The sequence below is a fragment of the Aspergillus caelatus genome (assembly GCF_009193585.1).
Source record: "Aspergillus caelatus strain CBS 763.97 unplaced genomic scaffold BDV27scaffold_66, whole genome shotgun sequence".
Taxonomy (NCBI): Eukaryota; Fungi; Ascomycota; class Eurotiomycetes; order Eurotiales; family Aspergillaceae; genus Aspergillus; species Aspergillus caelatus.
In genome coordinates this window covers 73,925-101,555 of record NW_022475329.1, presented here as the reverse complement: position 1 = coordinate 101,555, position 27,631 = coordinate 73,925, and the positions used below count along the sequence as shown (strand labels likewise).

General features: G+C 46.6%; 8 protein-coding genes across 8 annotated transcripts; 5 read left to right on the top strand and 3 right to left on the bottom strand.

Moving 5' to 3' along the window:
* Positions 1 to 192: 192 nt before the first annotated feature.
* On the top strand, positions 193 to 2,601 carry BDV27DRAFT_126633 (cytochrome P450). Its single transcript, XM_032066586.1, has 7 exons — positions 193 to 835; positions 913 to 1,225; positions 1,286 to 1,517; positions 1,584 to 1,868; positions 1,944 to 2,063; positions 2,129 to 2,292; positions 2,395 to 2,601. Exons 1-7 carry the CDS (start codon positions 583 to 585, stop codon positions 2,549 to 2,551), a joined length of 1,524 nt encoding a protein of 507 aa, XP_031928665.1. The 5' UTR covers positions 193 to 582; the 3' UTR covers positions 2,552 to 2,601.
* A 2,071-nt stretch (positions 2,602 to 4,672) lies between these two features.
* Positions 4,673 to 6,268, bottom strand: BDV27DRAFT_144341 (HET domain-containing protein; the record flags this gene model as incomplete). The annotated part of the gene is made up of 1 exon (XM_032070249.1): positions 4,673 to 6,268. One exon carries the CDS (start codon positions 6,266 to 6,268, stop codon positions 4,673 to 4,675), a length of 1,596 nt encoding a protein of 531 aa, XP_031928664.1.
* Positions 6,269 to 7,581: 1,313 nt separating this feature from the next.
* Positions 7,582 to 8,336, top strand: BDV27DRAFT_102244 (flavin-dependent quinone reductase). Its single transcript, XM_032064300.1, has one exon. The coding sequence runs from the start codon at positions 7,697 to 7,699 to the stop codon at positions 8,291 to 8,293; it is 597 nt and encodes a 198-aa protein (XP_031928663.1). The 5' UTR covers positions 7,582 to 7,696; the 3' UTR covers positions 8,294 to 8,336.
* Positions 8,337 to 8,831: 495 nt separating this feature from the next.
* On the bottom strand, positions 8,832 to 9,903 carry BDV27DRAFT_144338 (Zn(II)2Cys6 transcription factor domain-containing protein; the record flags this gene model as incomplete). The annotated part of the gene is made up of 3 exons (XM_032070248.1): positions 8,832 to 8,995; positions 9,253 to 9,787; positions 9,847 to 9,903. 3 exons carry the CDS (start codon positions 9,901 to 9,903, stop codon positions 8,832 to 8,834), a joined length of 756 nt encoding a protein of 251 aa, XP_031928662.1.
* Positions 9,904 to 10,300: 397 nt separating this feature from the next.
* Positions 10,301 to 12,246, top strand: BDV27DRAFT_102226 (Lactonase, 7-bladed beta-propeller-domain-containing protein). Its single transcript, XM_032064299.1, has 2 exons — positions 10,301 to 11,087; positions 11,137 to 12,246. The coding sequence occupies exons 1-2, from the start codon at positions 10,717 to 10,719 to the stop codon at positions 11,993 to 11,995; spliced, it is 1,230 nt and encodes a 409-aa protein (XP_031928661.1). The 5' UTR covers positions 10,301 to 10,716; the 3' UTR covers positions 11,996 to 12,246.
* On the bottom strand, positions 12,246 to 14,324 carry rfeD (putative transcription factor RfeD). Its single transcript, XM_032064298.1, has 3 exons — positions 13,954 to 14,324; positions 13,742 to 13,887; positions 12,246 to 13,651 (listed from the first exon to the last, which is right to left on the bottom strand). The coding sequence occupies exons 1-3, from the start codon at positions 14,102 to 14,104 to the stop codon at positions 12,497 to 12,499; spliced, it is 1,452 nt and encodes a 483-aa protein (XP_031928660.1). The 5' UTR covers positions 14,105 to 14,324; the 3' UTR covers positions 12,246 to 12,496.
* Positions 14,325 to 20,416: 6,092 nt separating this feature from the next.
* On the top strand, positions 20,417 to 22,193 carry BDV27DRAFT_171521 (uncharacterized protein; the record flags this gene model as incomplete). Its single annotated transcript, XM_032075616.1, has 3 exons — positions 20,417 to 21,103; positions 21,166 to 21,372; positions 21,431 to 22,193. The coding sequence occupies 3 exons, from the start codon at positions 20,417 to 20,419 to the stop codon at positions 21,863 to 21,865; spliced, it is 1,329 nt and encodes a 442-aa protein (XP_031928659.1). The 3' UTR covers positions 21,866 to 22,193.
* A 2,612-nt stretch (positions 22,194 to 24,805) lies between these two features.
* On the top strand, positions 24,806 to 26,707 carry BDV27DRAFT_144334 (glycoside hydrolase family 1 protein; the record flags this gene model as incomplete). The annotated part of the gene is made up of 1 exon (XM_032070247.1): positions 24,806 to 26,707. The coding sequence occupies one exon, from the start codon at positions 24,806 to 24,808 to the stop codon at positions 26,705 to 26,707; it is 1,902 nt and encodes a 633-aa protein (XP_031928658.1).
* Between the last annotated feature and the right edge of the window lie 924 nt (positions 26,708 to 27,631).

Below are 27,631 nucleotides of genomic sequence, written 5' to 3'. Positions count from 1 at the left end.
TGTCCTATCGCTTGGCTCCAGATACCATTTCACCCCTTCAGGTGCCCACCGTAGACACGCCTATCATAGCAATCTGTACAAGACCCAGGACGTATCTGTATATGTTGTACAGCCAGGTTATTCCTATATAACGACCAGAGTATTGACATGTACCATTCATACGGTGCTTAACCCACGAGAGAGGTTAGGCAACTTGACATTACCGACCAGCGCTGTCCTTGAATTATTACATTACTATATTAGCGGTATTGATAGGACGAGAATGGTTGTTCCTTATGCGTTATTCCACCCGCTTAGTCCGTTGCGGAGCCGATAAACGATCCACTACCCGGTGGAGATGCAACCAGCCAGAGCGGCCTCCACCTGTACTGCAGGAGACAGAAGACAAACCTCCGAGCAGGCATTCTGGTCAAATCGAGGCTTCGATGTATGCACATCCCAGCTCGGTGATCGAGCGTCGGTGGAGATACCTACAGCAAGGGTCAGGGGGATCAAAGCTATAAGTACCCCGGTGAGGTACTGCATTTGAGAGGAAGTGCTCTGTATCAACCCTTCATCAGACCAGTGTGTATCCGAATCACCATGTCGAACATAGCCAATATGGCAGACAACTTGGGCATGGCCTTCCTGAAGACACAGGGTGCCAGCATTCTGATAGCGCTCATCATTGGAATCGGGACTTTACATATGGTCCGAAGCATTTATCGTCGCCATTTCCACCCACTGTCCCAATTCTCAGGCCCACCCGAAGCATCTTTATCCACGAACTGGCTCTATAAAACCAACCAGGCAGGCTTTCCAGAGCATGAATTTGAAAGACTGCACAAGAAATACCGTATGGCCCTCCCCAAGGCAACCTTAGCCCATTAACATTGTGCATCTTGCTAATGATACGCCCACTCAAAACTCTAGAAACCAAATCCCTTCGCATTGCCCCTAATGAACTTCACCTTTCTGATATTCACCTGTACAAAGTCATTTACAGCCAATCAAAGCCCTTCCTCAAGTATCCCCCTTTCTACAACTCATTCAACATTGACCACTCGCTGTTTGGTGAGACAGATCCGGCACTGCATAAAGAGCGACGCAAAATGCTGAATCCTCTTTTTTCTCGGGCGGGTGTATTTAAGCTTGAAGGAGTTATTCATACCAAGGCGGGAATCATGATGAGAAAGATTGACAGATTGAGGGAGAAGCACTTGATAAACGTTTATGATGCCTTTCGGTAATCTCTCTCTGATTCAGTTCCGTTAAAAGTGTTGAGCGTGTGGCTAACAGCGTAAAGATGTCTCACCACGGAGGTTATCATGGAGTTTGCCTTTGCGCGCTCCGCCAATATGCTCGAAGAGGAAGAATCGACATTTGACTCATGGTTCTTGAGAGCGTTTGATTCGGTCGCCAGCGACTTGTGGACAGCCCATGAATGGCCCGTACTGCGGAAGATTGGATCATGTTTGCCAAAGAGTATTGTTAAGATCATGAACAAGAAGGTTGCATCCTTTTTTGAAGTAATTAATGTGAGACGTGCCCTGTCATTTACAGCCTTTGCGCTAGTTTTCACTGTCTGACCCTATCTTCTTTAGTTCGCCGAGAGCTGCATGAATCACTATGAGAAACATGGCAATACCACATCCCATCCAGTTGTCTTCGACCACCTTACGTCAGTGTCCTACCCTCAGAAAGTCACCGAAGCTATGGATATCTTGATTGCTGGAGCGGATACCACTGCATCTACCCTGACAGCAGCCCTGCTCCATATTCTCGCGGATAAAAAGGTCCAAACCAAATTGGTCCAGGCGTTACAATCGGTGCAGCCAAACGAGCAGGGAGTTTTGCCACTTATGGAACTTGAAAAGATCGATTATCTGGTATATCCCCTTGGCCCGCCTCTATCGCAACCCCTTTTGCCACGGAACAGTTCCTGGTACTGACAGAAATATTAGACGGCTTGTGTGAAAGAATCCCTGAGGATCGGAATGCCCGTCCCTGGGCGGTTACCTCGCATTGTGCCCAACGACCTGGCTCAGCCCTTTGCTGTCGATGGAAAGATCATACCCCCGGGAGTACGTATCTACCCAATCTATTTCCACCCAGTGTCAAACTCAAATGGATAAACTAATATGTCCAGACTGTCATCTCAATCTCCGCCTACACCATGCACTACAGCGAAGAGCTCTGGGGTCCTGATGCGCGAACCTTCAACCCCGAGCGCTGGTTACAGCCCGACTCCAAAAATCTGGACCAGTACCTCTGTACCTTCTCCAAGGGTGCTAGGATGTGCATTGGTCAGAAGTAAGTTGAAAACCCATATCTGCTGAATACCTACACCTAGCAAAGAATGTTTTGATTTCCTTCTGGTTGAGACTGGATACTGATTGTCCTCGTCGTTTCTAGCGTCGCCTTCGCGGAAGTCACGATTGTGATGGCATATATATTCCGGAACTATAAGCTCAGTCTTCCGCCAGATTTCCAGCGACCGAAGCAGAAGGACTTTTTCACGATGGAGTATGGGAAGCCTGGCTTACCGGTTAAGTTCGAAGCTGTCAATTAGGTTCTGTGTAGCTTCTTTATGAGTTAACATGCTTTACGCATGCTTTGTACTGGGGTTAGATAGTTTAGATTCTAGAACGTGCAATGTGACTCTTATTGTGTATGGAATATTTGTTTTGCATTAGGTATCACATTGTAGAACAGTCCACTATGAATAACCCTGCTGTAGAGCTCCACAGACTTACTTCCTTCATAGTTTGCCTAGATAAATCTATGAATGCCCTAGATGATATTACTTTCTTTCCTTTTTCTTTCATATTTTCTCTCTTCTCTTCTTTTCTTCTTTTCTTCTTCTTCCTCTTTTTTCTCTTTTCTTTTGTCACCACCCTATCTCTGACTATAAATCCATTACCACAATCCTCCATAAGACTATAAACTCACTCAACACTTCCACAAACCATGAAACACCAAATTTACGGAAACTGTATGAATAAGCATAATCCCTAAGACATTCCTCATAACTGGTCCACGATTCTATCCGGTGAAACAGTAAAAACTTCCTTCCGAAACTAAGATCGACAGTTTAAGAGAGAGGAAACCGGGAGTAAGCGAATCGGCCCCGTCGGCCCCGCAATGCTTCATTACCGGGATCAACATTTGATTTGTGTGCAGTGATCGGAATGTCCTGTCAATCGGAGGAGTTTTGTAGGTTACATAGGCATATTTCAGGTGGACTGTATGTGTATGTGACATAGAGGTATAATGGTGGTGTTGGTTTGGTAATTACCACTAATAAGAGAGTAGTACGTTTTTTCTAAAATTGATTTTATCTATCCAATCACATTGGTTAAAATATTCCAGACTGTACCTTCTTCAACTCTAATAATTGCATAAATATAATTTCATCTTTGTTATTCAGCAGCGAATAGTATCTCTCGTCAAGTATGACTCGGTTTGCGTAAAGTATTCGAGTGCCCTACAAGGATAATCTATCCTTTACCAGGTTTGAGAAGAAATAATAAGATTTCCTCAACTGTTTCGATGTTCTTGCTGGCAAGGATTGTTGACGATGAGATGTCTCCGAAATTCATTCAGACCACGCTTGATACGTCTTCTCGAGCGGGAGATCGAACGTTGCTCTGCGAAGTCTTAAACGTTATGCTTTTGTCCATAGCATGGGAAATCACATACCACACACCGGATACACATGCAGCTTCACCATGGTCGACAAGACTAGAGAATCCATCCATACCGACTAGCAGCCAGACTAACAATGCTATTGGGTTACTGCAAACCGAATCGAGCATCGAACTAACTATATACGATATTAGCATTTGTAAAAGTGCAAGCATGAGGGAATGGCCATCCCAAGGAATAATACATCTATTCGAAGAATAAAAATGTCCAAGGATTATCCCAGAATTAGTACCTGTCTTGGATAAATGTTGGTGCAAAGTACAAGAGCTATCTAAATACTGTTTTCCTGAATAATACCAAATCGTCAATATAGACAAATTGGTGAAACCTGAGACTCTTGTAGTAGGGGTCCCTATCAAGGAGTGGAGACAGTTCTTGCTGACATGTATGTAGCTGTCATGTATGTAGATAGTTGAGCCGCTGGGGGGAATCATGTGTACATAGGAGGTAGCATATACTTTTAATTGGCAACAAAATCGTGAAGTCCCGGCTCTCCACCAGGCTCTACTTGCTAGGGATTTAATCCCACTAGAGAGAGACAACAGTGGCCATTGAAAGGATGTAGTTCTGTAGCATAGCTGCATAAGTGAAAATATCCCTTGGTCGAACTTAACACTGGAAAGATTTTTAGGCTCCCTACGATATTAGGCTCAACAAACGCTCCCTGGGGCCTTGGGAAAATTTCAGTTCAAACTCCACTCTTTCTCTAGTCCGGATATGGTATCTATAGAGCTTCAGGGTGAATCATTTCCTGAATGCAATCTTGACATCGTCTCAGCTCGGCTGGTGTTTCCTGGTACCCCCAATGAAGTCTAACTTTTATAGTGAGAACATATATATTTTTATATTTAATTCTGTTATAAAAATAATATACATGTATAGTGGATTATTATAAACTGAAATATCGTTCCTAAAAGGTCTGGATCTTAACACCAGTCACCGCGTTTGCCAATCGAGTTCCAAAAAAAAAAAAAAAAAGAGGATATCAGGCCAGATTGATGAGTCTATATTCTGGACCTGGTTCTGCGTCCTTCCAGGCTCTAGGATGCATCATGCCTGTCGCGACACGCTCTGCTACTTCCCCATGAAACCTGAGTAACATAACATGTAGGATGCACATGCACTTTTCTTCATCTATTCCCATAAAACCATAGGACTTGTCAATAAGTTCTTTATAAGGAAGGCATACTGCAGGGGAAACACTCATAGCTATGATAGCAAATTGCTGGGATTCGTCAAACGTAAGGGTGGGAATCGCAGGATTGAAAAAGCCACCGCACTGCCGTCTCTGAATGTCGTAGATTGGTAAAACGTCCATCTCGTTGCACTTATCAGTCATCCAAGATTTGTATTGACACTCTCCAAAGTAGTAGCCTCGGGCCATAACTGTGGAAGCACGGAATTGGAGAATCGATAGATGAATGAACTTTTCTGGAAGGTGTTGCGGGCTTCCAGGTCCCATGAGGTGTTCATTTGGGCTTCTCTCAGCGAGGCTACTACTATGTGGTGCATCTTCGACCTTTATGTGTGGGGCTCTGTCCGTGGCGACTAGGAGGGTACAGCAATTGTAACGTCCGCATTTCACTTCCTTTTCCTCCCTTTTTATTGTTTTGGTGTCTGAGGTCTCGATTTTCTGGAACGCTGTTGACATGGCTGGCTTCCAAAAAAGCGATGCCTGGGGTAGGAGGCCACACATACATGTCTCATTCCGTAACTTCCCAAAGTTTGCTATATAATAGGTGACCGGTCCCTTCCACCCTAGCCATGACCAGCTCGGGAAATAAGGAGTGGAGTCAGCACACGGGTTGGTGACGGAGGAACGCCTTTCGGGAGAAGTTTCACAAGTTGGGCACCAAAGCAGAGCGCGCACTATATTCATATTGGGAATCGCATCATGGAATGTAACTGAGAATATCAGCGACAATTCCTGTAGGATGGCGGTAAAAGCATTGAGGATATCATTGTCATATGTCAACTGCCGGCGCGTGTAAACCTCCACATAACGCTCATAGCCTTCAATGAGTATTTCAGCATCCTCTGACCTGACTGAAGTAGGCCATACCAGGGTAGTGATCGGGTTAAGTGAGTAGGGATCTGTAAACTGAAACGAGACTCCATTGGTGCAGCGGAAGTAAACCTGATACAGCGAGATAAATAGACATCTGGGAGAAAGGAGAACTTCTTGATAGGTCCAGCCACGAGTGGAATGAAGCGATCTCTTCAACTCGATGTCGAAAGACGGGGGCCCGGCTTGCAATTTGTATCCATCCATTACCGCAGTTGGGGGCCCAATATGAGTGCCCTGCATGATGCCTGGGAGACCACTGTCAGCGTTCTCACCCACCATTGCCACAATGGTCAACCTGGCTCGCCTGTATATCAAGTTCATCACTTGTATTTGATCACTCTTGTTTGGCGCGTCTTGAACAATGCATAATGCATCCACCCATAGGAACCGATACCCAAGGTCCTTAACCAGAGCCATCGCATTTCGGACTGTACGTGGCAGGGTCACGTTCTTTGTACTGAATGCCCCTGGCATACGCATTTTTGGGAGGTTCTCCGTGGTCGTTTGAAGCATTGGGGTATGCCCCCATACATAACTCAAGGCGATATATGGTATTTCTGGTGTTTCTGACACAGAATGCTCAACTAGTCGCTCCTCGAGGACATCAACGAGCATTAGATGCAGTATCCTTGGGGTCGTCGTCCCGCACGCCAAATATGCGGGCAACTCTCCCATGCGGGTACGGACCTTCCTCATGGTAGGTGGACAACAGTATTGTCCATGATCACGTATACAGCAGTCTATCCATGAACGTATCAGGGCGGAATCAACCCGGCCTTGCCTAACCGCACAGTGATCTCCTGGGTCATTATACAGATCACTCAGACTACTTCCGACGCCAGGATAGGCCAACTCTGATTTCGCTTTGATGGCCTCTTGGCGAGAAAGGTCTATTATACCACCTAGTCCCCTACTAGTGAACAGAAAGAGATACGTAGTGTTGGTGGTATGCTTGCAATATACCTCTGCTGTATCTGGCCTTTCATCATCCTTGTGGCTGTTCAATTCCATTGCCTGGACAAACAATTGGCATAAAGAACAGTCCAAGTTCCGCCTCAGGTCACCTATTGTTCCAAGGCATACTATTTCTCTGGAATAAGATTTTGTGCCGGTAAGTAAACCGATAGGATCCAGGTCTTTGCATTTACATTTAAAGACATGGTTGCTCGGTTGCATTCGACCCTCACCCCAGAAAACCATCTGCCGTTTTGAGTCCTGTTTTCAACGTTCGTCTTAGCGCAAAGATCCACAGTGATCTTAAAAGATAGATAGCAAGCGTTAATACTCACTCTGACTCCCAACTGTTGTGAATGGTAAAAAAATAAAAAAATAAAATAAAATAAAATAGTAAATAAAAAGCAGCCGGTACAGAGGATAAAATTATATGTCACACTCTAGTTATGGCTCATGAAATCCTACATTTATGTGTGCGGGGCACAGCAATAATAAGGCGCCACTAGACCGTAATCTAGCCATAACCTAACCTAACTGACCTCGGTTAGATTCAGGTATAAAATTCCTTAGCCAACCTAGATATATAGTCTTGGAGAAATGATCAGTTCCAGTGTATTGGAGAGGCGACAAGGGTCGCCACACATCCATCCCTAAGCATAACTAGAAGTTCGTGCGGTGATTGGGTCCAAAACTCCTCAATATACCCCTATCGTAGTAGGACGTATCTGTTAATTCTTAATGTATACTCCATACCCTAACTATATCGCCGACCCACCAGGCCAATCCTCATTGGCGCGCAACATCAACCCCTACATTTTTAGCTTTCTTGCCTGATTAGGATATGAGTCCATCACTGACTTACACCGTAGACAAGCTATAAATTCCCACCCTGCCTACCTTAAAATGAAAATGTTTTCACAGACCCTGTTCCCTGTGTGAAGATCCCCCTCTCACATTATCTACCTCGATTCACACTCTCTGGCAAAAATGACCCCCAAGATCGGCCTCATCATTTGCAGCCAGCGCACTCCCCGCGCCGGTCTCCACATCGGAACTACCATTCTAAACGATCTCCAAGCCACCGACAGCGTCCGCACAAACGCAGTCAAACTATCCCTCATTGATCTGGCAGAGTGGAATCTCCCCCTATATAACGAACCAGGCATCCCGTCCCAGATCCATTCCTCAGACCAATATCTCCACCGGCATACGCGGAAATGGTCCGAAGAGATCGCTTCTCATGCAGCGTTTGTGTTCGTGACTCCACAGTACAACTGGGGGTATCCGGCTAGTATCAAGAATGCGATTGACTATCTGTATCACGAATGGAATGGTAAACCCGCCATGATTGTCAGTTATGGTGGGCATGGGGGCGGGAAGGCGGCGGAGCAGTTGAAGCAGGTTTTGTGTGGGGCTCGGATGAGGCCTCTTGAGCGGACGGTGGGGTTGACCTTTCCCAGCAGAGACGTCTTGATGGATGCTGCGGAGGGACGGGAGTTGGATTTGTCTTCCTGGGAAGGGGAGAGGAAAGAGGTGGTGGAGGGTCTTGGGGAGATGGTGAAGTTGTTGCTGGCAGAAGCTTGAAAAAGTATATGGTTCGATGTATAGGGGGCAAATTCCGATTGTGTGTTTGAGTAATGGTGTTATCATTCTGTTTGGCGAAATCCTTGTTCAATAGAAGCCTTTTTGATCTGCTCTGAGTGTTCGCAGCTGCTGTAAGCCGAATTCTAGGGGCTTGGCAGCCACCGGGGAGTATCCCCGGACATATTCAAGAGCATTGCTGATAGTCTGCTGTCGTTTCCAAATTGTGGTAGAGTAGTCGATGGGTTTATGGGAACCATCCGACTCGGATAACAGAGACACGGTGGTAGAGATGGCATCTTCTAGGGCAATGAGCGTAGAGTTTACCACACAATCCAGTACACCCATGAGGGGCTGAGAGTACTCAGCAGACGGACAGAGTGGTGCACTATTGTCCCCGTGTTGTTGAACATACGGAACATCCGGCACCACTTCGGCGAGGTACCATCCTTCTATTTGGCCATGTATAACCATGACTCGTTGCACAAGTCTCTCCAACTTCACCCCGTAGTCTCCACTGTGCAGGATATCCGAAGCTTTCTCAAGAAGCAGAGGAATATCCACCAGCCAGTCGCAAAGCTTCGATCGTAGAACACACGCCTGACTTGTAGGTGTCAATGCAGTCTCTTCCGTGTCCCGCAAGAACTCCCGCCAAAGAGGCTGTGCGAGAAAGCACGGCTGTCGCAAGTTCATATCCTGAACAATCTACCACTTGTCAGCTTGTAAGCTCCAGTGATACATCGATAGACATACGAAAAACGCCCGTTGCGATTCTAACATCGCGCGCTCAAACGGCTGCTGAAACCGACGTATGTCACAGTTCTGAATGAGAGCCTTAGTCCCATGCGTCAACTGGTTCCAACGACCATTATCGGCATTTGTCAAGAGCTGTTACATATTAGTCTAGCTCAGAGAAAGGATGCAAGATCATACCTCGCACATCTGCAATACAATCGAAGCACAGATAGTCTCTGACTGGAAGCAACGCTCGAGATCATCCAGGCACAAGCGTAGCGCCCCAATACTCTGGGCATATTTGCGCCAAGCATCTTTCGAAATAGTCCCATCAGCAGCCAGGAGATTCGCATACACAGTACAAAGACAAGCAACGGCAGAGTCCAGAGCAACATTTCGTCCCAATCGACTTGGAATATACTGATAAAAGCCCCCATGTGATCTCAAGGGGAAAACCATCTGACTCGTAGGATCCTGCAGGATATAAACTAAATTCGCACCATCATGTTCCCGGTCAGAAACCAAGGGCCAGCAAATCCATTCGTAAGAGCAAACGGTGCGGTAAGTGTGGTTCCTCGCGGATCTCGATAAAGCCACAGTTTCGTCCGGGTCAGCACCAATTTCTTCTAAGAGGTACTTCTTCTTGCGATAATGAGCCAGGAGAGATGTGTTTTCATTGATAAATTTATACTCTTTTTGATACCCTGGGCAAATGCGCCCAGAGGCGACACAGGCCGTGCATGCTGGTGCCCTGTTGTCGCACTAGCGGAAGGTTAATCGCCGCTTTTCTTTTTCTCCAGTGTCCTATCAGTGGCCCTTACTTTCTTCTTGCGCTTCCGACAGCTTTCACAGCCGGTGCTGTGGGGAACTCCCACCATGGCTTGAAACAGGAGGATGCCCAACCTAGCCGGTGGATGGCTGGCCTTAATCTGAGTTATCAATCAATCACTTTGCAAGGCTGGGGTCCCTTTTGTGCTGACTAAGATAAGCCCAAGCCATATTCGTTGACTATGGCGTTAGCCGAGTGTACCGAGTTAGACTGCTCATATCCTTATTTTAGAATGGTGGGGGCGGAGTCATTGATTCTTCTACTGGAAATATCCTGCCTTAGGGCTATGGATGGATGAGGATTGAAGTGGGATGGGGAGATGTTGTACATTTATACCTCAGGCATCGAACTGATGAGACCCTTTCGGCGGCTAAAAAGTGGATCCTAGAAATTGTAGGTACGTAAATCTTTCATTTATAACCCTTTCAATTCCCTCCATCAATACTCGAACAATAACTGTCAAAGCGTAAAAGAATAAGATTAAAGGCATTGAAGGCAATAACCAGTCGCTCCTTGTATACGACCCAAGACCCTAGAGGTGTTTCAAGTCCACCACCGGACAATGCAGATCCATGCCAGACAAAGCGCCAGTCGCTCCACCTCCACTTGTTCCTGGTGCAACGCTGGACAAATCAAAGAGACAGGTTGAACTAACCGTGAGAGGGCTGAGGCTTCCTGCACTTCTGCAAGGCTGAGCAAGTAGTATTTATTTCGCTTCGCGCCCGTGCAGATCAGTCAATGTTTTCCCCATACCCTTCGAAATTTTAAAAAGTCGCAAAAGCGACGGAACACACTCTCTTACATCTTCGCTTCTACCCAGCTGAGACCGGTCTGGACTGGTCGATTAACGTTCATTTCGAACATGTTCTTGCAGTCTGCCTTAGCGCTCTCCCTGGCGCTGCCCTCTCTTTCAACCGCTGCAAGACTCTTTGCAACCCACTACGATGGCAACGTCTACGCTCTCAACTTGGAGAGGGAAGGCGATAAATTCTCGCTCACGAAGAGCTACAACGAGACTACATGCGGTGGTGCCGGCTCAACGAGTGCACTGACTGTCGACTCTGCCCGCGGGCTCCTCTGGTGTGTTGGTGAAGGCACGCCCGGTGCATTGACCGCCTTGCAGGTCGAGAAGGACGGGAGGTTCGTCAAGTCCGTGACGGTAGAGACACCTCCTGGCGGTGTCGATAGTGTCATGTACGGAAAGGACAATCAGTTCCTCGCGATAGCGCATTAGTATGTTCCATCCTGTGATGCTGCATTCAATACTGACCACGGAACATAGTGGCAACTCCTCCATCTCACTCTTCAACATCCCCTTCGCGGACAAAGGAAAACCGGCACCCTTCGACGTGGTGAGGTTGCCCCAGCCCACGAACGTCACCGAAAAACAGCCCAAGTCGCAACCGCATCAGGTGCTTCTCGACCCCACTGGATCGTTCCTCCTGTCACCAGATTTGGGATCCGATGTGATGCACGTGTTTGCGATTGACCAGGAGTCGGGTAAACTGAACAAGTGCGGATCCAATTCGACTATCCACTATGATAAGGGAAGCGGGCCGCGTCATGGAGTGTTTGTGACCTCGAGTGAAGGTCACCACGCACGGCTGGCCAGAAGCCCGCATAGGGAGCGGCTCACGAGGCGCCACGGAGAAAAGACGACGTTGTATACCGTGGAAGAACTCCGCGGCGATGTGTGTTCTTTCGATGTGTCATATGTGAAGAACGGATGCCCCGTGTTCAAGCCCTTGTCGGCGTGCTTCCGCCCTTACCCCGGCTCAAACTTTCCCTCGAATCAAACGACATTAGGGGAAATCCGGGCAGCGGGACCGACTCTACATATCTCGGTCCGCAAGGATGGTAAATTTGATGGAAATGACTCCCTGGTAACGTTGAAACCCGGCCAGAAGACGGTAACCGACGACGACCTGTTTTCATCCAGTGGCAAGACCCCGCGCAGCTTCGTGATCAACAAGAAGGGGGATCTGGTCGCGGTGGGTAATCAAGATTCGTCCACGGTAGCCATCATCAAGAGGGACCCGCAAACTGGAAAGTTGCTCAATGAAGTCGCCTCTCTGCTGGTTGGCGAGGCGCCTGCCGAGGGAACTTGGGGTGGCTTGAGTAGCATCGTGTGGTACGAGTAGAGGCCTGTAGTTGGATACGTGTATTGTATACATAATATCTTAACCATTCGTACTTCAGGATAGAAAACCCGCCTGTCAGCCTCATATGTCTTGATGTATGTCTTTGAATATCATTCCAAATGCAGATCTTGCGACTCATTCAAATACAGAGTGTAACAGAACACCAAAATGCCACCGTAAGTGTATATAGACCGCCCAGCGATGTTATAAACACAACCACACCAAATTGCAAATTCAAACAAAAACGAAACTAAAAAAAGAAAAAAAGCCCAGCTTTTCAATCATCCTATCGTGCGTGGCATGTACGGTTAGTCCAGCCCTTGAAAAGTTCGTTCTCAGATAGACGGGGGCTCGTGGACGCGTGCATTGTCGCCAGCGTAGATGTCATCATTGAAGCGTAATCCTTTTGAGTAACCGTGACCCTCAACATTAATCGTAACATCCGTAAAACATGATTCTGCAGCGTAAATTTCAACCCGTTGAAAACCTCGGCCCGATGGCTCACTTAAATTCAAGTTGGAACGCCTTCCACTTGCTTCCCATGGTACGACACCGCGGACAACCCCGGGGAGGATAGCTCGTCGGACCGTGCGACATGGCGCTACCTGGACTTGACGTCACATTCCTAAAGGATGCAGTGGGACTGCTGATGTACATTCCTACACACTCACGGCATACCCCGCAAATGCATTCTGTGCAGGCATAACATTCGCTGAGCGCCCAGGGCCGATGACAGCTAGCGCAATAGACCTGGACCTCCTTTTGCCGAAACGATGCTGGAGTTGGGTTGGAGAAGCGATGATGCTGGCGAGGGAAGAGGCTCAACCCAGGGCTGGAATCGGGTCTTGCCAACGGTCCAAGATGACCCGAGAATGCAAAATTCTTCCCTGATGCAGTCGATGCCGAATCCAAAGAAGACTCAATAGACGGGAAAGGCTCCAAGTCATTGTCACGGTTGCGGGCTGTTTCATACGGCGGGGGAGTCAAGGACTTATGCAAGGAGGAAGCACCAAAAGAATGCGGTGGAAATGGGCGATGCGAATTGGGTGGGGGCAATGCGCCCGCCGACTGGAAAGCAGGAGGGAGTGATGAACGATTCCCCGGGGCAGAAGGAGCAGAGGTGATGTTCGAAATCAGAGGTGCAAGGGTCGGTGACCGACCGACCTGGGACGGAACAGTTAAAAGCTGTTCGCGAAGAGACAACGGGTGAACCCGTCGTTCCTCGGTATCTGATAGCGAACTCACCTCTGACTGTCGGTCATCATCGGCCTCCGTAGCCGACGTAGCCGCCTCAATCAGATCCTCCCAGCGCTTGCCTTGGGCCCATGCTGCCGTCTGCGGTTCAGCAGATAGTGCTTTGCGATCGCCCAGGCTAGGGCGCCGGCCATATTCCTTTGACTTGACCCGCTCATGTTTAGGTTTTCGTGCCGCTGATATGGAGGACTTGCGAGGACGGGGCAGCTTGTCCCTTCTCTGGATGGGGGGAAGGGTTGATGAGCGACCAGGAGGCGAGTGATTGAGAATCGATGGCAGAAGCTCTCGTGGACGGGGGGAAAAGGGCGGTAATGATTCCTGTTTGAAATGGTCGCGCAGGGAGGGCAACTCGATAGAAGAACGCATGCGATCTCGTCCGATGTCGTTATCAGAGTGAGTTTCCTTAACATATTCTTAGCTTATCTCTCGGGGAAGGAAAGATGATGAGAGAAAAAGAAAATATTAAGGAATAAAACAATTCGGCCTACATACCATATCTGTATCCCAGTCTGAGGCTAATCGATTATGATGCAATTGGGCTAATGCGACAGCAGCAGTTGCAGCAGCAGGGTGAGCTTCATCGATGCCCCGTGGGGTTGCGGGTGAGCTGGCGTCAGCGACATATATATCTCGATCGGCTACATCCAAGCGAGTTAGCTTTTTCTAACCTGACTTTTTGAAGTCATTACCCCCGAGCCACTAACCATTGCGACGGCGAGATTGCACCTGATTTGGCGGAGATATCTGAGCTCGTTGTTCCGGAGGGGTCGTAACCATTAAGATAAAGCTCTCTTCGGTGGCCGGGAGCTTCGGAATGTAATTATTCGGATGCGCCCGACGGATATGCTCCTGCATGGAGCGATAGCGTTTCTCCTGTAGGGGCGCATAGCAACGTTAGATATGAACTTATATATAAAAGTTTCAAAACGGGCGGATAGGCTAATAAGCTCAGATAAACATGGAATGCTGGTCTTTTCGCACGATAAAAGTGTCGTACAGCTGCGATAGCGGGTGTTGCTCGAAGTGGGGCTCCGATCGATCGGCCGACACACAAAGAAAAGATGGGGGAAATACTCACACCGAGGCATCTTTTCCGACAATTGGAGCCGTCATTATTCTTCAAGGGGCAGACGACCTCATTATTGGCGTCGGTGACAGAAAAAGAACTAGTCAAAGACGCTCGAGGCGGCATGGTCTGCATGAATCCGTCTTTGGCGGCGGGGTGAGTGGACGGGGGGGAGGCGAACAACTCAGGTGCTAATGTATGAAAGGGAGATAATCCCATAAATCGATCAAATGAGAAGTTTCAATTCAACCAGCAGAGCCCAACTGACTAGCACATGCTCCATCAAAGGAAATCAAAATGATCCGCGATGGTTTAAAAAAAAAAAATCGCATGCAATCTATGGAGGGGTAGAGGGGTTATGGAGACTCGGGGGAGGAAAGTGGTCAAAGTGGTAGGATGAATTGAAGTTGAGGAGAGAGAAAAGAAGGAAAAGATACAAAGAGATCTATAGGGCTTGTGGGGATCGAGGAATGAGTAATAGTGCAATTCTCCAGTGCCTTGCGAAGAGATGTAGGTACGTAGTAGTAGACTCTTACTCTGGAGTCGTCGAATACTACTACTAAGTTAAAGGTCACTGCAGCAGTCAAGGGAGAGGGGAAAGGGAAGCTAAGGTCAGTTAGTGGCAGTCACTAACGTACTGTTAGTGGGTAACTCAATACTCTCTCTGGAGCTTAGTGAGTGCCGGTACGGAGTTGTAAAGACGGAAATGTAATTTATAGCCCAAGGTGACAGCCCGTAGATGGGGGATGACAAACAAAAAATAGGACTATGAAGAAGTACAATAAAAGAAGACGCAAGGACAAACCAAGCAAGGAAAGCGAAGAGGGTAAAAAAAGAAGAGCAGCGAGAGAGAAGAAGGAAAAAGAAAAGGAGAAATTCCAAGAAAAATATAGGACGCAAAACAGACAAAAGTCTCGAGTATCTTGTGTGGGTGGGCAAAAAAAGCAGCAGATACCGCAGCTTAGCTCCTTTGCTTTAAATGGTCACTCAGTGGTATTGCGTGTAAATTTGATTAATTACTGGGTATGGATACCTCACTAAACCCTTAAGGGATGAGGGCCCTCAGGCCCCGGGAACCGCCGACCGCGTGGCCTCACAACCGGTTATGCAGGAGGCAAATAGGTTGAAAGCCTGAAAGGTTCAACCCCGAGAAAGGACCAAGAACGAACAAAGGAATGATCATTCATAGTGAATCGACATTGCGGTGCGGTTTTTTCATCAAAGACTTGCCCGTCGCATACAGATACATAAGGGGAAGCATATATAGAAAGGGCTCCGGGTAATAAAAAGCCCCATTCAAGGGAATAATGCCAGACTGCACAATCAAGGTTTGTGACATGGTAAATACCACATCGTACCAGGGAAAGTGACAAAAAGTCACCACCCTAGTTGTTCCTCCTATGTGGTTCGTCGTCCGATTGCGAACACCTATCGTAAGTTGTATTGATACATCATGTACTCCGTACATGATTCGGTGGGTGTTAAAAACCTAAGCTTATAATATCGCATCTGAGTAAGAGGAGCAGTCGATAGCTACCACCGTAGCACCTGGCCGATAAGCATATCCCTTGACCGATATGATTATCCCTTGGGGCTTATCGCGTGGTACAACATGAGCCCTCCTGTACATTGGAACCTTCAACAATAGAGTCAACCCGGTATTACGAGTTAAAAACAGAAAAGGGAAAAAATGGAAAAGAAAAAAAAAAAAGAAGAAGAAAAAAAGATTTTGATCGCCGGCATAACCGCCAGAAACATGGTTCATTTTTGGTATGCTCTCGTTTTATCGTAAAATAGCCTCCCGAACCTGCATTCCCTGATTGAGAAGAGTTGATAAATATGATCTCATACATTTTTCCGTAATTCCTGACATGCATAGAAGACACTATATACTAGTAGACGTAAGTAACTAATAGTAGTCCGGCGTAGTACATGGCAATCAAAAAATCAATGACACTCCCACTTGCTACTCAAAACTTTAGTGTAGAAATGAATCCATTTTACCTCGGGTGACATGACCGTACGGTAAGAAAATTTCTTGGGAGGGGTGCATCTATCTGAACTCACCGAGAAATTCATTGCTCCAAACCATTCGGGCAAATGATGATCATCCTTGTAAAGGGCTCAACTCTACTATACGAGGCAATATTCTATACTTCGGAGTGTTTCGCACCCAAGGCCATTGCATCCCCCACTAACGTAACTTGAGGGTAATTCTGCACTTCTAGGTCTAGTCGAAACCTCATTACTGGAACATTGGAAAATATGGCATGTGGGAATTGAACGGAGGTCATCATTACCGTATCGTACATACATACAGACTTACAGTACTCCGTACAGTATTAGTGACCAGCATTTCGGGAAAGGCCGGTGGGACCGCTTCCCCTCTCTGGAGGTTTGCGACAGCTGCAGGTAAGCATAAGGGGGATTTTTGCCAAGTTTCAATCCCTCGAGAAAATGATCACATCTCGAGTAATGAAAATTCTCAGACGATGACCAAACTTATCTAATGGAATGAATTTGAGTATATCGGATGATACTTTATGACTAGTTAAACCAGGGTTTTTAAGGATAGTTTACTACTAGTGAATCGGCCATGATACGAAAGTAGCGCTAAAAGCGACCATGTGCAACCTACCCCTCCTGACCCCTCCCACACCTCTCCAGCTCTCCCCAGCTCCGAATGTTGAGCTTCCCATGCAACCCGGCCCAGAGCTCAAAGCTCGAGCTTTCACAAGTTTTCTGGTGCTCCGTCCGACTATCACGGATCAGGTTTAACTCGGTGGCGACATTCCAGCTTAGCCAAAGTAGCCGCGCCGCCACTCCAGTTCCTTATTCCCGTCCGAGTGGGGCCGGTGTTGAAACAGGAGCCTTTGGGAAGGAAAAAAAAAAAATGAAAGAAAAAATACGACAAATAAATAAAAATAAATAAAAATAAAACAAGTGGAAAAATTTTGCAAAAGTCTTTTATTTTTATCTTTGGCTTCCATTGATGCTTCGAGAACGTGGCGAAGAGTTTTTTTTTGCCTTAGAAGGATGAAACGTATAGGATATTCCATGGGTTCGAAGTGGCACAGAAACAGCACAAGGGACCTCGGGGAGAGAGAGTACTGTGTAAATCCACCTTCAAAGTCCTAATCAATCAATAAGTTCTCCATAACCCTCAACGGCTAGTGTCCTCCTGAACGCACACTATTCTTCCACACGGAATAGAGGGGTTGGTGCCCAATTTATTTAAGCGAAGAAGACGCGGTATATTCCCGTCCGTGAGTTTTGGATCTTCAGTAGACGTGGAGGTTGACCCCTACCTGAGAGCATTTCCTCCTTAGTGCACTGAGACATGCGGTGACCTTCAAAATTGTAGCCTGATTTTTGATTTACATACTCCGTACATACTACGCATTGCCCCGGATAGGAACAAGTACGGAGTATGAACGGTACAGACGTCCCCGAAAGGATGCACTAGCCGTACCAATTGAGGTATTCTATTTCGGACGACGTCCTCGGGAGGCTGGAGGACATCCATACCACTGTGTACTAGTCTATAGCTACTCCGTACGTCGTACCTTAACTATTGCCCTAAGGGACAAGGATTGTGATTGTTCTGGAAAATGTAAAGTTTCATACTATACCCACATGGCTGACCGATTGAAAATTTTTCTCATCAAATGAGAGGTTGACATTCGTACAAGTACCTATCGGGTGGATCCAACGTCCATAATTAGCAGGCAACCATTCCGCCTAGTTTCGACCTTGAGCATTGAATATCCAGACATCTTTGCTGGATACTACTACTCTAGATATTACACACAAAGAACGAAATCGAGAAAAACAGACTTTTTTTTTCTTTTTTTTTCTTTTTTACAAAACATGATCCTTTTTTGCTTCCTTGCATTCTGCCCAATCCAAAAAGAACATCTCGCAGAATGATTGATTACACTTCCCACACCAGGAACGACGATTAGTACTGATAATAGTAATGTCTCATCATGCAACCTGCACGGCAGCCAAAGTCCGGGCGAGGACACCTGCATGGGGCGTGAAGCTGCCTGCGTCTCTTTCTTTCTTTTTTTATTCGTTTTTGGGTTTTTTGCAATGGGTCATGGGCCACTGCAGTTAATTTCCCTTTCGAGCACATTGCATGCAATAAAAGCATTATGATTGGCGGATATGGGGGCATGAGTGATACATGGTAACCAATGGAAAGAGAAGTAAAACGCGGCCTGACTGAAAATTCCCCCACTGAAATTGTGGTTTTTTTTTTTTTCTTTTGCTCGGCACTTGTTAGCCGGTTCCAAGATGTACTATCGATACAGAGGCTTCACACAAGGGGGTTCTTGGGCATCTGATCAGAATAGATCGCAGAATCGCGAACATTGGTACTCACCCTGCAAAAGACCTGAAGTACAGCGTACAGGATGCAGAGTCTTAGATGTGCCCTGTATCTATAGATAGTACAACGGTCCGTTATCGAATCCAGACTAACAAGACTGCTTAGATCGAGACCCCACAGGAGCTACGCCATATATCACTACATACCCATAGTACATACATCTGGTACTCTTCTCCAAATTTAGTTCTGTAAGAGGAATAATTATTAATTCCCACTCCATATAGAGTAACTCGTTCCCTATGACATTAAACTCGGAAACCCCACCATACATCAACACGGACCAATTCACACCGAGAATCAATTGGAGTCGGATAATGTCTTTACTTGACCGGACGTTCACCGATTGCCTCCTGGGTTTTCCGGTTTCAGCGGTTCCCAGTATTTTGCCGACCTGTGTATTCAGGATTCAAGTCTTGCCATTTAGGCATCAATACTCAGCATAAGTCGTGAAAACTCGGGAACGATTCAGGTAGTGGTGGATTTCGCCGTCGTACTCTTCCGAACAATATCTGGTATTTCTCAGTAACAGCTTCCCCGCAAAGTTAATCTACCTACGAATGACTTCCCCCCATTTCTGGGCATTGCGCAAATGACCTCATTCTATTCTGTTCGTCGCTGGAAATTGCGCCGAACAAAGTCACCTGAATATGCGACCAAGTCACATACCTGGAGACTCGACGTGGATCAAGGCCAACCCCGGTTTATGTGTGGTCAGGCTGCGTTGTATTGTATAACGACGCTAGGGGCCACTCGTGATTTACCCTATGAATGATCCAAAGTCTATGATCTACGTCAAGTTCACTAAAAGGGACATCACGGTATGAATTTCACCATGTCGCCTGGTGGCCTTAAAAAGGTAGTTTCACTTAAAGCTCAACGTTGTTGCGTAAACACATCCTTAGTCTTTGAACTTCCACCATAGTTTTCGGTGGATACCTGGATAGCATTCACTCATTGGCAGAAATAACCGTAAGCTACACTTGAGCTTCTATCAAGACTCAGACGGGCCTTTGTTCCTGATACTGTATCTCGGGAGCCGTTTCTCACTGTACTCCGTAAGCTACATAATCCGGTGGGATCCATTCCAGGTCTCCACACTCCACGTCACCATAGTAGTCAGTGCTGTTCAGCGAGGAGCATAAGGCTGTGCACTATCTACCTTCGAGGAGGGGAGGGGCAAGAAAACACACAGAGGGAAGAGGCAGAAGCTCCAGTCTTTACACCGACTGCATAACTAGAACGAAGAGTTGGCAGTCTCCCACATCAGTATACACATCTTGTCACAAAGGAACTTCCGGTGAGATACCACAAGAGGCCCTCGAATTTACAATCCCAATATTGAGCCTACAACTAACTCCGAGATACCCGTACTACTAATACTATCTCTAATAACTAAGATTCGCCGGCACGTAGCTCGGCAGTTTTATACCCTATAATCCGCACCCCCATTGCCAAGCCGATGCCCCACGGGGGTCGATTAGGCGGGTCTCGTCACCATCCGAAGGACCTTACCCCAAAGCCGATGTCGTCGTCAAGTTCCGATATGCTTATTCCATATGGAATGCGGTGTGCACGATGGATGATAGAAAAGGGGAGGCCTCGCGTCTTTCCAAACTCTTGGCTCAACATCCCCTCGAGTGTTTGAGTTCTTGAAATACACCCTAGGTACTCCTTAAATCATTAAACTTCAAGACACGCTCTCTACCCAATGTCCACGCAACGAAAGAACTTCCATGTCGCCGTCGTCGGCGGTGGCATTGCCGGCCTAACCCTCGCCATCGCCCTGTACCACCGTAATATCTCAGTCACCATCTACGAGCAGGCCGAAGCCTTCGGTGAAGTCGGCGCGGGCGTCTCATTCGGCCCAAATGCCGTTGAGGCAATGAAAGTTTGCCATTCGGGTATCTACGAAGCATTCGAAAAGGTCTGCACGCAGAATCTGTGGCCTTCGAAACAAAAAGTGTGGTTCGATTATCTAGACGGATACAACAAGGGCACCTCGACAACAGCGAAAAACGCCAGCCGCCAGGATATTGCATTCACTATCTCCAACAGCCTAGGCCAAACTGGTGTTCACCGTGCTCACTTCCTTGACGAATTAATTAAACTTATCCCCGGTGACATCGCGCGATTTCACAAACGACTCGAAAGCATTGTGGAGCGGGAGACTGATGGGAAACTCCTTTTGAAGTTTGCTGATGGAACGCAAGATGAAGCTGATCTGGTTATTGGTTGTGACGGTATCAAGTCGCAGGTGCGACAGGTAATTGTGGGAGAAGAACACCCCTCCGCTAAGCCGTCGTATACCCACAAATACGCGTATCGCGGGCTGGTCCCGATGGAAAAAGCGATCGAGGCGGTTGGAGAAGAATTAGCTTCCAATTCGTGTATGCATGTAAGACATCCTCATTTAGTATGTTTTCTCCCATGCGCGCTTTTATACTGATGACGTGACAGATGGGCCCCGGTGGTCATATGTTGACCTTCCCTGTAAACCAAGGGAAAACCCTCAACATTGTTGCGTTCCATACGTCTCCGGATGAATGGGCCGATTACCCCAGATTAACGCGACAAGGTACACGAGACGAGGCGCTCCGTGACTTTGCCGGATATGGGCCGAACGTTATTAACCTGCTGAAGTTGACAGACGCAGAGCTCAGCGTGGTAGGTTTATACTATACTATACCCTGAAGACAGTGGCTTATATACTAATAACATCTAGTGGGCCATCTTTGATCTTGGAGAAAATCCAGTTCCTACGTTTTACAAAGGCCGAGTCGCGATATCCGGCGATGCTGCACACGCTACATCACCCCACCACGGTGCCGGAGCAGGCTTCTGCATCGAAGACACTGCCGTTCTTGCTACGTTGCTAGCGGATGAGCGGGTTCAAACGCACAAGGATCTAGAAGTTGTTCTTGCTGCGTATGATATTAGCCGACGGGAACGGTCCCAATGGCTTGTTCAGAGCAGCAGGTTTATCGGAGATAGCTACGAGTGGCGAGCCGACGGTGTGGGATGTGATTTTAAGAAGATCGAGGACGCGATCAATTACCGGAATGGTGTTATTGCCAACGTGGACATTCCCCAGATGTGTGCAGATGCCACTAAGTGTTTAGAGAAGAGGCTGTCTAGCGTGACCAAGGCGTCGATATAGAGCTTGGAATCATTTCTGCTAATCCTGCATTTTCGGTGTCTTGTTAGAGCGACTGTTTGGTATTGTACGTATCATTCCGTATATAGCTTTCCTTGTGTCGTAAGATATCCTATGATATATATATATATACAGCCATGGCTAGATAGTTTCAAGAGAAATTTGCAAGCGCAAATGACGTCAAGGTTTTAAGTATAATCAAGATCTCCGGATTTAGCATAATTAGTTCTTTCAGATATTGGCTGGTAGTGATTGCTTCGGGCTTAGAAATCCCTTTGACGTTTATACAAAACAAAATTCATCATGAACTCCATTGTAGAAAAGTCAGAGTCTATACAAACTGTAACATTAGCCGATAATAAATTAACTACAATACCAGTAGCATGACTTACAGATGCACATATCGATTTCACATGAAGATTCATTGTTCAAACCAGAACTTCATTCCTCTTTCAGTGTTACTGGGATGGGCATCGCGAGAGATGTGGCTGATTCGATTCCGGTCGTTTCATCACATACACTCTCCGGTGAACTTGTAGGATATAGCCAGCGCCATATGGAGGATAAAGGATTTAACAAGGACTCAATCGGGCTATAAGGTAGGAGAGCTGTATCGTAAAAGAGCATGATTGATTGTTCTTAGTTGAAAGTGCACAAGTTGAACTGAGAAACACAGATCGAAGAATACCTGAAAAGTCTACCAAAACACAATAAAATCATTGCGATGGTCAACCTGGTCATTCTTTCGCTTTAGTTCGACATTTTTTTGCCTATCATATCAGGGGATCCCTTACTAATTGCGTAGAAGCAAACACTGCAAAGGAGGTCGACAAGTCCTGGGTGGATCTAATTGGCTCCTCTGCCATTGATCGCCCGCCCGCAGTTTCCAAGGCTGTGGCTCGTTGGCCAATCGATCAAGCACATTTCTGATGCAAACAATGCTGCTGAGGTTTGGCTTGTTTGGCTCGTTTGTCGATCGGAAGTCCTGCGGACGGCACTTCCGATCCCCTTTTCCTCCCCGCACCGCTTTTCCGATTGATGGTTTGTCGGTTTAGGCATTTGGTGTATGGCATTTTGAAGAATTTGAAGTCAGATTGACGTCAGCAAATCGTGGTCTGATCCTTTCTTTCTTCCTGAATATGTCAGTAAGAACTCCAGACAACTTGCTGTAAGATTAGTTATACTTTGCATTCTCTCTACACAAGATGAACTCTGTTGGGTGCTTATTTTGCTGGGCTTGGACGAATAGAATGTAAGTAGAAAACTACTTGCAGTGAGCAAAGACCGTACTGCAGTTCATATGAGTTTTGCTGGGATTTGTATAGCAAGTGAAGTAATATAGAATAAACCTAGACTCTTATGTACTGGAAAGGTATACTGTGTAGTGGTGCTGTGCCGGTCCTGTGTGAATAAAATATATCTTCAGCGAGAGCTGATTCCGCTTCACTCTGTATAGGTATATGGATATCTAAATGAAAGGACCGGATCGAATCGAACAGATACAGTTGCCATTGCATTAAAATAAGAGGAGCATTATGAAGTGTTTCAATTTTTATATGTTACGCCCCTTTCCATTGTATTCTGATCCCTTTCCTTCCTGACAGTGCTCAGGGCATGATATGGTGTTTTGTTTGAGAGGAATGGACGCACTTTCAAGGATCTCACCCTGTAGCGAGTTACTCGCAGTAAATATGACAGAAACTGAAGACAAGGGCAGAAGTAGTATGAAGATATGCGATACATAGGTAAGTGTACGTGGTATTCTTTTCTGGGGCTTACCTATCTTAGCTGCGCTGCTTTCATGAGGGCGTTCAGGCTCAGGCTCAGGCTCACTGAGTAGTTTTTACAGTTCGGTAGGTCTCACTGGGTTTGGATGTTGGACCCGAAACCTAAGCCCATAAATCTATAGGTTATCTACTAAAAATTTATTTTAGTATGTTACTCCGAATAAATGCAATAGTACATGGTATTAATTAGTTAATTAAATAGACTCTAAGTGACTATATATAAGAAGGTACTCACTACCTGCTAAGCTTATAAGCCGTTTAGAGACCTTACTTGGCCTAACATAAACTATTAAACTGTTACCGTTCTTTCATTCTTATCAATTTGTTAGGGATAGCGCTTCTATGGTACGCTAACTAACAAGGTAAAAAAGACCACAATGTTTGATTGTTCCCTCAATCAGCATTCCCTAGAATCGATATATATAGTGGCCTATATAGTCCCTAGGCCTTATAAGGTCTGTTCCTTACAACCCAGGAAGGTTCAGCCTTTGGAACCCCGCGGGCCCAGCGGGGTACCCGTATATCCGCAGAGTATGGAGAACTTCTCCGCATTCTCGGTGTGATGATCACTGGACTCCAGCTCAGGACACTGGGGGCTCATCAAGGTCTGAGACCAACGGTCGAATGAGAGGCACATTTCATGTGGGGACCCCAGAAATCCCCTCCTTTGTGGTAACAAAGCTTCTTATGCAGTGGATCCTTGGCTAGCTTCGCGTTTGGACTTCTCTGACTTATTGCGCTGTTTTGTGTATAAGGATTGTTTTGTGTATGGAAATCGGAGTTCATCGATGTCATCGAACTCTTCCGCAAAGTGATCGTCCCACTTAGTATTTTCTTCGGTACATTCTTTTCTTGGATTGTGCTCTGTAATTTGTTGTTTGGACCATGAGGGCTGGCGATTTCGGGTCTGGCAACCAATCAGTAGTAAATTTGACCAAAGAATGTCTACTCATTCGGGAGCAATACTTTGTATCAAGTGCCGGGGTACGTAGGCGGGGTCATTTGGAGAGACCTGCGTTTTTGCGTCATGTAGTCAATGAATCTTGTTGAGTAACCTTTGTTGTCTGGAGTTGGTGATCAGCTCGGGACGGGTCTGTTCATAAAAATAGGAGAATTGACCCCGTGTAGTTGAAACCAGGAATATGAGGACCTAGTCATGTTGGCACTGGGTGTTATTACTGGGCTATTGGCCTCGCTTGCTGCCTCGCAGCAGCTTTACACTACGACTACCGGGGCAACAGCTCGACCCCAATGCATGACAAAGGATAATATAGCCCATTCAACTCACCCGACAAGTTCGACGTCTTATGTGGCTGGAAAGTTCCGGTATAGCGCATCTGATACCGTGAGGTATGCCACGTCGGTACCCTCGTTCACGTCCTTTACTACCTATGCTGCGCCCTCGGACTCCTTGACCACTTTGTTGCCATCTCTCACATACACCACCTGGGGTAAATGGAAACCTAGTGCGACTTCGAACGCCTCCGACACCGCGAACAAGTATGGTCAAGCCGCTTGGACGGCCCAATGGAAAGAAGCTCGTCCTGTCGGTTTCAACCAGACTAGCGTGTATAGCAGTACTGTATCCCCTACACCGATTCCCAGTAGCGAGCTAGTGCTTCCCCCTCGCGACTATTTTGGGCCCTCTGATTGTTATCAATTCCCTAATGACTTCGTGTTCGGAGTTGCTTCTTCTGCTAGCCAGATCGAGGGGGCTGCTGCAGACGAGGGGAAAGCTCCTTCAATCATGGATATCATTGTCCGTGATGATAAACCCAAAGCCTATGTCACCAATGAGCATTATTACTATTACAAGCAAGATATTGAACGGGTGGCTGCCATGGGTGTGAAGCACTTTTCTTTCACTATTGCCTGGACTCGCATTCTCCCCTTTGCCATGCCCGGAACACCTGTGAACCAAAAGGCTATTGATCATTATGATGATGTGATTAATTTCATCATTGAGAAAGGGATGGTGCCAGTGATCACCCTCACTCATTTCGATCTTCCGTTGCAATTTTTTGACTACCCTCAAGCTCTTGACGAAGGTCTTTCAAAGACAGAACTTCAGTACCTCAGCTATCTGACAGCGGGATACTCAAACGATACTTTCAGTGATGCCTTTGTCAACTATGCGAAAATAGTCCTCTCGCACTATGCCGATCGTGTTCCGACGTGGTTTACCTTTTGCCAGCCCCCTGAGATTGGCAATACCACTAAAGCAGTCTATAACATTCTAAAAGCCCATGCTGATGTCTATCATTGGTACAAGGACGACCTGAAGGGAACCGGCCAGATTTCCATCAAATTCAACGCTAACTTTGGAGTCCCGCACAATGCAACGAGTGAAGCCGATATTTTTGCGGCGGACTATTACAACTCCGTTCAATTAGGCTCATATCTTAACCCGATGGTTCTTGGAAAGCAATATCCGGAGTCGTTCAAGTATTTCATGGGAGACAGCTATATTCCCCTTACTGCTGAGGACATCAACCACTTCAAGGGTACAATAGATTTCCTTGGACTGGACGCTTACAGTCCTTTAGTTGTGACCCCGCCAGTTTCGGGAAACACCAGCAGTATTCAAGACTGTCTCCAAAGTAGTTCTGCAGCCCTCCAGCCGTGGTGTGTTGAGACCTCATCTCTGAATGATTACGGATGGAATATAGGCTATCGATCGCAGTCGTATGTCTACACAGCTACAACCTTTATTCGCGAGTATATAAATTACGTTTACCAGACTTGGCCCGTCCCGATCGCCATCACCGAGTTTGGATTTCCTGTGTATCATGAAGCTTCCAAAGACCTTTCTGATCAGCTTTTTGATTCGCCTCGCAGCCAATATTACCTAGCATATATGTCCGAAGTTCTGAAGGCCATACATGAGGACAATGTCCCTGTTAAAGGGGTGTATGCGTGGTCCTTCGTTGACAATTGGGAGTTTGGAGGTTACGATCAGCAATTTGGCATGCAGACGGTTAATCGCACTACACAAGAACGTCACTATAAAAAGAGCTTCTTTGATTTAGTCGACTTTATGAAGGCCAGAGGGGTGTGAATGCCGGGGATTTGGTGAAGCAGCTGTAAAGAGTGACGGGTCATATACTATATATAATACTGTACAAGTATTAGTACTTAGATAGCACAAATCGTCTCCCATGAACGTCTTGCAGGTTGTCCAGTTGTGTATCACCCCGTCTTCAGGAAGTCACAAGAGTGTGAGGGATAGCTGGCTTCGAAAGGTTCTATCCATTGAGCCCACCTTCTCCAAATTCAGAACAAAGGTCGCGCTGAAAGTTTTATTATGGTGATTAGACACATTTATTTGCCTAATGTACAGAGTAGTTCTCTCTAAAACATGCGGATATGCAGGAATATTGTCAGATTTGCCAGGAGCTGGGCAGGCCTACTAAAGGATTGTGGGTTGAATTTTGTTTTATTTTTTATAATTTATAAACAGATACCTTTAATTCCACATACATGAGCGTAGAAAATACCTCGGAGATGAAAAGGTAAATTTACCTACAGTAACTTAGTCTCCAACGTAACCTAGAATGGAAAGGGAAAGCTAAGAACCATCATGGATCAGGGGAAATCCAGTTCTATAGGCAAGAATCAGTCCGTTTAGGTCCTCATCGATCTCGATAAGAACCCCCGATCGATTTAGGAAAAGTTCCAGGCAGTCGAAGCCGCTGTGGGGCTGGTGCCTGAGACCGGGGGTCATTGCAGCCAATCAACGTTCAGGGCCGTAGACCACAAGGCAGCAGCGGCCATTAGTGGCCTGTTAGCTAAGGCAGCCAAGCCGAGGTAGGACCCCTAGAGATTGAATAAGTATCGGCTCTGTTGACATCTCATCTTCTTCACTCTGCCATTGTCATATCTCAATCACGTCAACTTCCCTTCTCTCCTGCACCTTTTTTACTATTTTCTTGATAATCCAGCCTTCTTCCTATCACATTAGACCGCATTCGTCTTTCTCCCT

Coding starts and splice junctions, on each gene's coding strand:
- rfeD (XM_032064298.1), bottom strand. CDS start 14,104: ATGCAGGAGCATATCCGTCGGGCGCATCCGAATAATTACATTCCGAAG. Junction 13,888..13,953: donor GCAATCTCGCCGTCGCAATG/GTTAGTGGCTCG, acceptor GCTTGGATGTAG/CCGATCGAGATATATATGTC. Junction 13,652..13,741: donor CAGACTGGGATACAGATATG/GTATGTAGGCCG, acceptor GAATATGTTAAG/GAAACTCACTCTGATAACGA.
- BDV27DRAFT_126633 (XM_032066586.1), top strand. CDS start 583: ATGTCGAACATAGCCAATATGGCAGACAACTTGGGCATGGCCTTCCTG. Junction 836..912: donor AAGACTGCACAAGAAATACC/GTATGGCCCTCC, acceptor TCAAAACTCTAG/AAACCAAATCCCTTCGCATT. Junction 1,226..1,285: donor AACGTTTATGATGCCTTTCG/GTAATCTCTCTC, acceptor AACAGCGTAAAG/ATGTCTCACCACGGAGGTTA.
- BDV27DRAFT_102244 (XM_032064300.1), top strand. CDS start 7,697: ATGACCCCCAAGATCGGCCTCATCATTTGCAGCCAGCGCACTCCCCGC.
- BDV27DRAFT_102226 (XM_032064299.1), top strand. CDS start 10,717: ATGTTCTTGCAGTCTGCCTTAGCGCTCTCCCTGGCGCTGCCCTCTCTT. Junction 11,088..11,136: donor TTCCTCGCGATAGCGCATTA/GTATGTTCCATC, acceptor CACGGAACATAG/TGGCAACTCCTCCATCTCAC.